The sequence below is a fragment of the Notamacropus eugenii genome, chromosome 4 (genome assembly GCF_028372415.1).
Source record: "Notamacropus eugenii isolate mMacEug1 chromosome 4, mMacEug1.pri_v2, whole genome shotgun sequence".
NCBI lineage: Eukaryota > Metazoa > Chordata > Mammalia > Diprotodontia > Macropodidae > Notamacropus > Notamacropus eugenii.
Genome location: NC_092875.1, coordinates 430,525,686 through 430,538,530, shown reverse-complemented (window position 1 = coordinate 430,538,530; position 12,845 = coordinate 430,525,686). Strand labels below are relative to the sequence as shown.

At 36.7% G+C, this 12,845-nt stretch overlaps 2 protein-coding genes across 2 annotated transcripts in view; both read right to left on the bottom strand.

The window, feature by feature from the left end:
• CPLX4 (complexin 4) overlaps positions 1-1,370 on the bottom strand; it is a 39,433-nt gene extending 38,063 nt beyond the window's left edge. The window contains exon 1 of the mRNA XM_072599546.1: positions 1,204-1,370. Coding sequence (XP_072455647.1) covers positions 1,204-1,370 — 167 coding nt within the window. The remainder of the gene's footprint in view (positions 1-1,203) is intronic.
• Positions 1,371-7,988: 6,618 nt separating this feature from the next.
• Positions 7,989-12,845, bottom strand: part of LMAN1 (lectin, mannose binding 1) — a 42,508-nt gene continuing 37,651 nt past the window's right edge. Inside the window, exons 12-13 of the mRNA XM_072605927.1 lie at positions 11,599-11,720; positions 7,989-11,211 (exon numbers count right to left, since the gene is read on the bottom strand). Of these exons, the coding sequence (XP_072462028.1) occupies positions 11,175-11,211; positions 11,599-11,720 (159 nt within the window). The 3' untranslated portion in view covers positions 7,989-11,174. The remainder of the gene's footprint in view (positions 11,212-11,598; positions 11,721-12,845) is intronic.

Genomic DNA, 12,845 nt, shown 5'->3' with positions numbered 1-12,845 from the left:
CCCTGGGACATCACTGCACAGAAGCATCCCCTTTCCTGCAGGGTTGCTCCTTTACATAGCCCCCTCACACAGACTGGACAGAAACACTCATATCTTTCTGGAAACAATGGGAATGGTGACCATTAAACCCCACCCTTTGTAAGCCTTAGATTCCCCCAGGTCATTAACCTTTTCACCCATAATCACCTTAGCATCAGATTTAGAAAACCATTACATAATTGATCATTAGTGAAACAGCTGTAATAGCAAAACATAGCATTAGAAATACTTGTCCTTGAAATCATACACTGTACACTCCAAACTCTAAGTGATGGGTATTTGTTTCATTTCTGAGTTAAACACACTTTTAATTAGTTTTTCTTGATACTAAAACATGGGTGGATTTTACTAAGCTTTAATAACTCACTAATTCTCTAACTTGGAAAGAGTGGTTTTCTCTCAAATGACATCCATTATCATTATCAATAAAGTATCATTATCATGGGCTTTAAAGGGAAAGGAAATATATACACATGTGTACTGGAATATTGCCAGACTGATTTGCTTTTTTTTCCTTTTTCAAATTTTATGGAACTTTTTGGAAGATAACTTTTATAAGCCCTATGTACTTTTACACTTCTCTAACGAATGTGTATGTGTCAGTAAATCACTGTGAATCTTATGTTCCCCATCTGTAAAAAGTAAGAGGCTGGAGTAGATGATCATTTTCTAATGCTAAAATCTCATCGTTCTATGATTCTGAACTCCCAATCTTTTATGAACTGAACCTCCACTTATTACTTATTGATGTTGGACAAGGCACTCAGATCACCTGTAAAGTCCCTACCAGTTCATTCCTGAGCATGACACTACAGAATTCAGAATTAAATTTGTTTCTCTGACCAATTCCTGATACATAAAAATGAATTCTTTCTCCATTCATCCAAGCAGAACACAACCAAGCTAGTTAGGCATTCACCCAATACACAGAGAAGGGGAGGGGAGGAAAGACTTGACACAGTCTTTGGGGATTTCTTTTGGGATTGCGCCCCCATGTTAAGTATTGCTTTTCTGAATGGATATTGAGGACTTGAAGAAAACAGCTCTGTGAGAAGAAGGAGGAAGCCTGGCATCTGGGAGGGAGAGGGAATGACTCTCAAACACTCAGTTCTTTCCCACAGGCTTGCCTTGCTCCCAAAGAGGACTCAAGGGGCATGTACTCACTTCTCCTCAATCATCTGCTTTTGATATTCCTCGTACTCCTCTCTAGTCATTCCCTTTGCAGCCGCAGGGTCGGAGGTGCCTCCTTCTTCCTTTTTCTCTTCCGTACCACCTCCAAGGCCTAAATTCTTGACCTGGTCACTTAGTATGTTTTTGATGAAGAAAGTCATGCTGTCTTCCCCAAAAAGTGAAAACTAAAACCTCAAGAAAAAAAATCTTCAAAATTTACCCGAAGATAGCAAATAATTTAACAGCAAAAGACTTTCTACACAGCCTCATCAGCTCTTCAAGGACATAATGATAGGGAAAAGAGGATGCCAAAAATGGTTTGTCGGCCATAAGCTGGATTAAAGCGGAGAACTCCTTAGTGTATAGAGGCAGATGGTTCAGATTACTCTGGGGAAAAGCCCATCCTACCATCATTAGACGGAACTGACTACTTTCTATATTCTTTTCTCTTTTTTTTAAAATTTCATTATAATGTCGCAGGCTGCTCTCAGGAACTGTTTGGCCATACAGGAATTTCCAAATTCCAGACCTCTGGCATATCATTCCTATTGAAAACAGTGCAATGAGCTTTGAGAACCAGAATGCTTCATTAAACAAAAATAATCCTTTTTATCTATCATTTTATCTCATTGGGCTCCAAGCACTGGACAAGGATTTGCTCTTGAGCTTGCTTAGTTTTTGTCCTGCTTAGTAGCCACTGTGCTGCATACCATGACAAACTTATTTCTAAGCCTGAAGTGGTCCCTTGAACTGCAACTGTGTGCAGTGATGGATGGATAACCTCTATGTCACATGACAAGATGGTGGACTAGAGAATTTCTCTAATCCCCAAGACTTTGTGAATCTCTCCAAAACAAATTAGGCACCAAATACAAAGCAATTTCAGCTGGTTCTGTGGTCTAGGACATCAGAATCCAAAAGAGGGTTAAAAACAAACAACCCAGGAACTGATGCTCATTAACCCTGAGCTCAGTCAGTACTCCTCCTCCACTTCCCACCTTTCCAGTAGCAAAGTTGTACCAGCAGACCCAAGGATGTAATATTGGTTTATTTACATCAAACCCTCCCTACGCCTCATTTCTTCCTCTCTCTTTCCAGAGCTATGGAGACTCGAGTTCTAAGCGGTGGATGTTTCCTTGGGCTGTCAAGATAGACAGCCTGGCCACAACCCTTTAGGAGCAAAAGCCTGCCAGGGGCTGCAACCCAGGAGCACCAGAGCTGTAAAGCTCTGAATTGCCAGTGCCAGAGCAAACAGGTTCTGAACTGCTAAGACTGGGCTAGAGAACTGAGGAACAGAGAGAGTTAGACAAGTCACCAACATGACACCATGTGCATATGGATCTGCGCAGAACTATACCAAGCCTGAAAAATATAAGACAAAAAAACCTTAAAACCACAATGAAGGAAATAATAGAACTGTCCAAAACTTCTGAACATAGAAAATTAAATTCCAATTAAAAGAACTTGCAGATCACCTCTAGAAAACAACAGCAAACAAAAGCACAAATTCCAAGACACACAGCAGTTACATTTAACAATTTAATTCAGAAAGAAGTTCTGCAAACCATCAGGAGAAAAAGCTCCAAATACAAAGGAATTGGACTAGAAAAAAGAGAAGAGAATGGAATAGTAGTTTTGAAGTGAAATGGACACCTATTAAGGATGACCTATCCTGCAAATCTGAGTTTAGTCATATTGAGCAAAGAAAGAATGTTTAATAATAAAGAAGAGTTATGAAACATTTTTAGAAAAAAAAAAACCAAAAACAACTGAAGAGATTACTGGCTTCTTAAACATCCCAAACAACAGAAGTGCAGGAGGAGCAAATAATTTATGAGGCAAGAACAGAAACAGAAACAAAGTGACAGCAGAGGATCACTAGGAAGAAACTTCTTTTTAAATGTGCACAATGTGACAGAGGTGAAAATGTTTAATATGAATTTAAATGCAAAGGCTACATCAAATTGCATGCTATCTTGGGGTGGGAGAAGGGGAGGGATGAGGAGAAAATTTGGAACTCAAAATCTTATGGAAGTGAATGTTGAAAACAAAATAATTTTTTAAAACTGTGCACAGTGAGACAGAGGTGAAGATGGAAACTTGGTAGAGGTAACAGTGAAGAGGCAGATGAGGCATTACGAACACCCTGGTGACACTCTGCCTTCAGGTGAATCAATGTTTTTTTTGTTGGATAAGGGAGCAAGCAGAATGGGGAGATAAGAGAGGAGCGTGTGATATGCCAGGGTCGAAAGGCTAGCCATGGGATGAAGGTGACCTTTGCTGCATACTCAGGGACATGATGGGGGAAGGGTCTTGCTATGGGGCAGTGTGCTTTCTGACATCTGCAATAACTGGCATTGTTCTTGAAATGAGGCACAGTGGAAAAGGGGAATCCATGAGGTAAGTCCTATAAGGCAGTGGCAGAAAGCACTTAAAGGGAAAAACCTAGAATGGCTACCTTGGAAGCTTTGATTGTATGAAGAATAAAGAGAAATGAGAAAGTCCAGATAAATACAGGGGTCTATAATGGTAATTTAAATGGGAAGATCTTTCCCTTTCATTAATAGGCTCATGTGACCTGCTTAAATCACATGGAAGCCTAAGTCACATGAGTCTGTAAAGTGAGGAGTTTGTTGAATGGGTGGAACAGGAAGGGTGGCACAGGCAGAGGCGGAGCTAGAGCAGAGCTGAGAGGAAGTTAGAGAGCAGTCAAAACTGAGGGAGAGAGCAAACAGGTGGTTGGCTAGAGTGAGCGGGAGAGCTTGTTTGTGATTTGTTTAAATGAGCTGGTTTGTGGGAAGGAAGTCTGGGGGAGGGTGATGTCCTCTGCCTTGTTATCATGTATAGGTTTCTTTATTGCTATGATGGATTTGGCTCTCTGGTGTCTGAATAAATGTTTTGGTTCTGTCTTCCATGCGGAGAGTCTCTTCTGTTTCACGATTCAGAATTGTGCCGGCATATCTATGGTGTTGGCGCTACAGAGTAATGGATCAGAGAATGAGGGTCTAGCAGGGGTGGAGATCTTGCCACATGTGGCCCTCAGGGTCCTCAAGTATAGCCCTTTGACTGAAAGGGATTGGTTCTGTGAAGTTTGCATTCAGTCAAAGGGTTGCACTTGAGGACCCAGAGAGCCACATGTGGTCTCAAGCCCCAGGTTCCCCAAACCTGGGTCTAAAGTAAAAAGAAAGAAACATGAATAATGAAGACAGTGAGAGAAATCCTTTTTGGAAAGGGGCTACATTTTTTTCTTAAAAACAGGACTAACTTGAAGGGGAAGAGAAAGGAGGGAGTAACTTGACTGAGAAGGAAAAAAGGTAGAAGAAACATATAAGTAGGCAAAAGCAGGAGAGAAAAAGAAACTAATAAACAAAACCCTAAAGGGAAAGGGATAACACATGAGAAGAGTATCAGAGTAAGAACAAAGCCAGCAGGAACCAGAGTTACCTTAAAAAAGATTAAAGTAACTGAAGGAACATAATACTGCATTTACTGCAGAAGTGGGGGAAAAATTATCACAAAAAAATAATTTTTGTGACAGATGGAGGAAAATATAAATCTAACTCACAATTTTAAATGTGAATGAGTTAAATAATCCAACAAAGTGAAAAATAGTGACAGATTGAATAAGTAAACAAAACTGTACAATCTATTACTTAACCTGAAACAGATAATATTAATGTATTGGAGAACATTAATGCATTTAAGAAAAGGGAAGTGACTGAATGGGAAAAAAAAAATCTTTGTTATCATATTTCTCTGATAAGGGTTTGGTATTCAAGATAGAAAAAAAAGACTGTAAATATATATATATGAGCCATTCCTCAATAGATAAATGGTCAAAAATTATGATGAAACAGCTTTCAAAAGAACTCCTAAAGTATTAGCAACCATATGAAAAAATGCTCCAAATCACTAATAATATATCAAAATAACCCTGATGTCTTATTTCACATTCTGCAAAATAGCAGAAATGACAAAAAAAACAGGTGCAGTAATATTGTTCATACAGCTGTGAAATAGTACAGCCATTTTGAAAAGCAATTTTGAATGCAAATAAAGTGACTAAAATATCCATACCCAATGAACCAGAGGCTCCATCGTTAGTTAGGCTTATAGCCTAAGGAAGCCATAAATAATACGTCCCTACATACTCCAAAATATTCATAGCAGTACTTTTTTGTGATAGCTAAGAAATGGAAACAATTGATGGTCATCAGTTAGGGAAAGGCTAAGAAAACTGTGGTGCATGAATGTAATGAAATATTACTCGGCTATAAGAAATGATGTGTGTGATGAATACAGAGAAGCATAGAAAGGTCTATATGAACTGATTCAGAGTGAAGTAAACAAATCCAGGAAATAATATATACAGTAATAACAATGTAAATGAAAACAACAATGGCACACCAAAAAATCCAAAGGAAAACATAACAAAATTAGAAAGATCAAGTACGAACAGATAAGAAGATATCCCTGACCTACCCCTTTATGGAGGTGAGAGACCCACAAGTCTTACATGTTGCACATTTTTGGATTTTTTTCAATGTATCAACCAGTTTTGCTGCCTTATGGGATGGCTTTCTGAGAGGGAGGGGATATATGGGATACTATGGTAATGGAAAAAACAGAAAATATCAACAAAAACTTATTTAAAATTTAACAACTAGTATTTGTATAGCACCTACTATAAGATAAACAAGTGGATATGCAGTGAAGACACCAATGCAGCTGAGTAAAACTTACCTTTCCCCAATGCACTGAAGAAATGTTATGACCATTTCCTAGGGGAAAATTGGAACCTACCCACTGAGATGATCTTGTTAAAATGTTGGTCAAGTATGAGAATGATGACAACAATGAGAAGTGAGAAAGATGAAAGTGATGAAGAGGAAACAGATGACAATAAAGGTTCTCCTCTCCAGTCATCTCTTCCAACTAATTCCTTGTAGTCTATAACATGAAAGGATAACACCCTTCCACCCTTCCACCTCCTCCCCACCCATCCCACCTGAGGTGGGTGATTGCCATCTCTCCCTCCCCCCAACACTATTTTAGGAAACCTTGGCCAGGTTCACTTTGTTCTCTCTTCTACAACTCCTTTCTATACAAATTCCTCCTAGCCAGTTCATCAAAATAACTCTTACTTTTGCTACTTTCTGGACTGAAAGTTCTGCACATCTCCCACCCCCAGTCCCTTATGTATTGTTTCCCACACTAGAATGTGAGCTTCTTTAAGGCAGGGACTGGCTTTGCTTTTGTATTTGTATCCCCAGCTCTTAATACTGTGCTTGGCAATAGTACACAATAAATGCCTTTACATTCACCAGGTATTTTTCTTTCAATGAAATACAGGATGGGAGAAGGAGTTTACTCAACACTTCATGTGAGGAAAAAGAAAGTAGAGATTTTAGGTGATAAAAGATATGAGTCAAGAGTGTGGTCATGGATGCCAATAAAACCTGTGACTTAGGGCTGAATTAATCGAGGTAAAGTATCCAGAATGGGGAAAGCAATAAGCCCTTTCTCCTATTTAATGGTCATACTACATATGAAATTTTCTATTTGCCTCTGAAGGTAACATTTTAGGAGATATTGACAAACTGGAGGACAGAAAAAAGGGGCATGACTTAAAAATCACATCACATAATAATTAAAGGAAATTTAGGAGTTTTTGTTAGAGAAGACTAAGTCAGGTCTCCCTTATTATCTGAAGAGCTGTCACGTGGATCAGGGATCAAACTTGTCTCTTTTAATTCCAAAGTGGATAAGTACTAATAGGTAGCAATTATAAAGAAGTAGGTCTTTTATAAAGAGGTAGGTCTTGGCTCAATATAAAGGAAGAACATTCTGTAAAAGCTATCCAAGAAGTGGAAGGCATCCTATCACTGGAAATGTTCAAGCTGAGGGTGGGTAACCTCCACTAAAGATGTTGTGAAAGGGTTTCACAAATCAGACAAGAGATTGATTTCTAGGGTCCCTTCAGATCTAAGCATCAAAGAACCTGAGCCTGATACTGAAGGTTCTCCACAATGTTGCCCACCTGACATTTCTAACTATTCCCCAGAAGGAATGTTTTCTCAGCTCCTAGTGGACTGCCTACATCTTGTCCCTGAGATACACTTTGCACGTTCCTTCATGTTCTTCCCATGTCTTTCCGTCTACTGGAACCTTTCAAGTCTGACTACCTACGTTCATGAAACTTTCTTGTACAGGCCAAACAATTACAAAATGAGGGCTCTCTTCTCTGAATTCTTATATACTTACTGTGTCATTTCCCCTAAATTCCTTCAGCCGCCCTATTATGGTGGCCCTGGAAATATTAGTGGCTTATGGCCACATTAGCACATAGATGCACCTGTTATTGTAAATCCTTTTAGGATTGAGCTATGGATGACATTCATTGTTTTTACTGAGGATATCGTGCTCCTCATGCCCTGTATAGGAAAAGATTTTGTTTGGGGTTTGTTGTTGATGTTTGGCCTTTCCTCTCTGTCTTTCCATAAAGACCAAATATTTTAAAAGGGTGGATGATGGATAAAAGTATACTGGTACACTGTTACACATGTACTGTTATCTTTTTTTTATGTATCCAAACATTTATAATAACATACACACAAACTCTCAACAACTGTTAATTCTTTAGGGTGGGGATATCTACATATTGGTACTCTATATAGTGACCTGCATAGTATCTCATACTATCAATTTAAAAAAATTAAACACTGCTTTGATAAATATATGGCTAAGATATTATCAGAGTTCAATAAAAGAGAAAGAAATTTTAATAAAATATTTCTTTATTTGAATAAGGTTAATGTCTTTTCTTGAATTCCAGCTAGCATCAAGTAACATTAGTCAGAAAACAAAATAACTTGAGAAATAGTATCCAATTGACAATGGCTAGAAAATCATATCAACTTTACAGCAACATCAATAAAATTGATATCTTAAATAGGCAACACACAGATCTAAAAAGTTGCAAGTATAGATTTTACATCAAATCTCTTTTTTAAACACCAATATAACATTTTTAAAAACTATGTCCCTGTAATGAACATTTGGTCAGGGAGATCCAGTCACCAGATATTAATATTCAACATTACATTTCCCCCCAAGATTGCATCTTTGTAATGCATTACACCAGGCAATCCCTTATTCAAGTAGTTTTCTCCTGTCCCTATTTTGCTTTTGTTACTAAAAAGTCATCTTTAATTTTATACAAAACAACACAACCGTGACTACCATTAAATGCAAGAAGCTTTTCGGTAGGCAGGTTCTGGATGGAATTTAACACAGTGGTCTGAATGTCAGTGTGTTTAAAAGTCATCATTAAGCTGACTTAGGAGTGAGGCAACATTCTGGGTGGCTAATAACTTATACCAATTGTTCCTTATTAAAAAAGAGCATTAACGAAGTTATGTATATAAAAGAATCAGTGCACAAAAGCTTATGGGATCAATGATGCAAGTATTATGTTACACCACTAGTTCAAAACCAGGGAAGATGCTATTAGACCCTTTCAACAGATAATATATGGTGTACTTGTATAGTTTTTGCTATTTTAAAATTTCAACTTAAATAAAACATAGCTGGAAGGTTGGAACATGAAAAAGGTACATTAAATCAGGAGTTAACAATCATGATGTTATTGCATTCCTTAGAAAGTGACTTTATGAGCACAAAAAACACTGATATATTCTAAATGAAAATTTGTTTTAATCCAAGGCACCCTGTAAAATATTTGCTGGTGTGAGAGTGAATAAATTTAATTATCCAAAATAACAAAGAAGCTGAAGAATCCTGGCAGTGACTTTTTTCCCCACCAAGTTTAAACATTTTTTCTTCAGAGGTAATCTACTTATCTTCAATTATTTTGAGGAAGATAAACCAGACCCAGTTAATGGGATACAACTGCCCCATCCCAACTGCTTGACTTATAATGTTTCAAAGCAATTCAATATCCAAGGGAAGAGGCAATTTAAAATGCATGATTACGGCCTTTCAATATAGTGCAGGTACCCACTTGTCTAGGCCATAATCAGAATGAGACCACTTGAATTTTAGCCTGACAAAAATATACTGCATAGATCTGGTATTCCTTTCAATGTTTCAGGCACAGTGTGACTGTGGAGTTTTTAATACTGGTTTTGGCAGCTTTTTCCTTAGGGATGATTAGCATGAATTTCATACTTCACAACCTAAACAATTTCTCATGGGCTGATAAAAAAAGAATAAATTTGTGATAATGTCTTTGAAATGATTCATGTGTCCAAATGGATTTCAAAATGTTAACATAAAGGGGAAAAAATTCACTCCTATTACAGGTAAGTAAATGTGGTAGAGTGAAACATCAGTTACTGGAATATTCTTATTTATCACCCCTGAACAAATGTTTACAGAAATTGTAATAGTAATAAGACTGTAAGTTCACATTATAGCACTAATAGAGTAGAGTACTGCAAAAGGAGAGTTTTCATAGAGTCCTTGTATTGGCTTAGGCTACAGGCATGAGAAAATCAAGCTCTAAGTGGTATTATCTAGCTTGGGACTTATGGAATTACACACCACATATTTTTATTCTAAGACCTGTGACAAATAAAAAAAATGGCTGGAGTTGATGAGAAAGCAGGTTCTGTTAGCCATGAAACACTTAGGTTGGGTTCAGTTATGAGGAAAATAAAACCCCTCAACCTTTGATAGTCTGAAATTCAAAGAACAAATAATTTTTTTTATCATGCTTACAAATTCAATCATTAAAGCTCAGAAGTTAGAAGTGTCTAAGTTATGCAAGGACTTTATGAAGACTCTTTACACTTGGAAATCAAAAGGCAAACCCTCCTGACAAATGCATTTTAATACTTAAAGCCTTTTTAAAAAAAATTCACAAGAGTCTACCTTTTTATTTTTTAAAAACTGTTCATGAAAGCCTTGAAATTACAATGAGGAACAGTCTCTCATATTTTTAGGAGAGGTACACAGTCACGTATTCAGGGTTGTGTAGTGAAATGGCATTGCAATGCAGTGGTTACTTTTGAGTTATTTACAATATTCAAATCCCACGCACCCTACAGCTCAGTTTACATGCTGTACTTTAAAATATGGTAAAATTGAATTAAAAATACAAATTTTTAAAAAGCTAATTTTAAAGAAGACTTAAATGACTTTCTTTGAGGTGAAGACATCAGGAGCATGAAATGAAATCTATCAGCAGGCAAAATACCCGTAAAAACCGTTAATCAGAAGAATGTTTTCATCTGAATGAAAATTAGGCAAATAGTAGCTTTCTTAAATTTTTTCCCCACAGCTTCCTTTCAAAATAAGATATACTGTCCACATTCAAAGGGAAAAATCAACAACATAGGCATTATAAAATGCTAATATCTTGATCCTAAAAAAAAGCTCTACTTGGGCAAAAAGATCTTTGATTTCAGAGGGAGGTACATCAATATAAATGATTGCAGGAGTAGTCTTTGATAAGGATATTCTCTGATTCACAAATCTTGAGACTCTGGTTACTCTAACCACCACGAGAGGGGAATTAATACACTCTGGACTTTAGGTCAACTTCTTAATTTTGGAAAAATTCTCTTTTAAATAAAATTACTTACAACATCATACTCTTAAGAGCAAATTTTTTGCCCCAGAAATCAAATGTGCTAACCACCATTTGGGAGGCAAGTCTCTAGTTTTTCTTACCTAATCACACTGGAAATAAATGTACTGTTTCATGGCTGTTCTATCAACAACCATCAACTTAATAAATTTTAAATAAAGTTATATACTGTGCACAGTTTTCCTTGTAGTTCTCACTTCTGTAATGTTTATTCTTACCACAATTTAACATTTAAACAGGTAATTTTAACAAAAAAATTAATAATTTAGACTACTGAAGTAATTTAAACACATAAAAATTCCCTCATTTACAGTCAAAGTTCTGTGCATACATACATATACAAAAATGGCGATCAAAAGAATTTTTTGGCCGCGGCTTCTTGCTGAGTCCTAAATCAACACACAAAATATATTGAGACAAGTTAAAAATACTTTAAATCAGCATTCTGAATCAAATGGAATTCATTCTAATCTATTTCACTAATACCATCTGTTAGATGGCATGATCAAGAAGTTTCAAGATATAAAAGTCATCTTGTCCGGAAACTTTACATGCCCTTCTACATGAAAATATCATTGACCAGGAAAAACCTTCTACAGACCCTCTTTTTTGGTATACTTAGAAAGTGCTTTTATTTTTAGAAATTTCATTATCCCACTATAGAACTTAGAACCTGCTGCTAAGATAAATTATGTTTTAATTTAAATAGATAACTATAATTAATCTGCATATTAAGAAAGGGGAGAATCTGGTCAGATTTTATAAAAAGAACTTACCTATACATGATATAACCAACGAATAACAGCGTCTGTACTGCTACAAATATTAAAAAGTGTGTTGTAGATAAACAAGATGGAAATGGTGGTAGTTCTGGGCATTTTGCTCTTTCATTTGATGGCTATAAGACAAAAAAACAACAACACATGTATCAGACAATACCCAAAGAATTTCCTGGCACATTTTGCATTTCAGAAATCAAATCTTAGTGGCTAGTAGATCAATGATCCTCAGGTATATTTATTCCAAAGGCCACCAACCAGCCTCTTGCTCCTTCCATGTGTCATTTCAATTAATTCTCTCTACTTACACATACATACAGACACACACAGACACACATACACACACTTATTATGAAAGTGAATATAGTAAATTACTGAACTTTGACAGGAAAAGCTATGTATATAAGCTTTTCAAAAAGGAAGAGTGGTATAGAGGAAAGGGAAGTAGATCAAGAATGAGAAGGCTTATATTCTAGATCTATCTTTACCACTCTCTTAGCTAAGTGACCTAAGACAAGCCACAGACTCTAGGAGCCTCAGTTCTCCTATCAGTTAAATGTGGAGAATACCTACTCTTCCTACCTTGCAGGGTGGTAACAAATATGAAAATGTATATGAAAGTACTCTAGAGACTATAAAGTCCCATATGAATCTAAGATACAACATGATAATGTGAGATATAACACAGCAAATGATCGACTATCCAGTGTTATGTGAATGGAAGATACAAGTTGTTCTATTGAAAATATTACTATTATAAAAAAAAAATAAGCCTAGGGACTACCTGAGAAACCTTGTTGGACAAAGACCACCTCAGAGCATGCATTTAGAACATTATGCTAAAATCCTGTTTACATACTCCTAGTTCTAAAAGCTGAAACAAGATGACAATCAGGGCAGTTAATAAGAACTGTCATTCGGTACCTTAAGGTTTGCAAAGTGCTTTACAAATTCTGAGTCACTGGTATCTCTGGATTATTATCTCTTTTGTATTCTCATGTTTATCTCACAACCACCCTGAGAGAGGAAGGTGCTATTATTATTCCCATTTCATAGCTGAAAAGACTGAGACAAAGGGAGGTTAAGTGACTTGCCCAAGGTCACAAAGCTAGTCAGTGTCTAAGGCTGGATTTTGAACTCCAGTCTTTAAGACTCCAGACTCAGTGCTCTAACCAGTACCCCACCTAGCTGCCCGTTAGTGAGTGAAAAAGCAGTGCTTCTGAAATAAAGAAAACAAAAGAGGA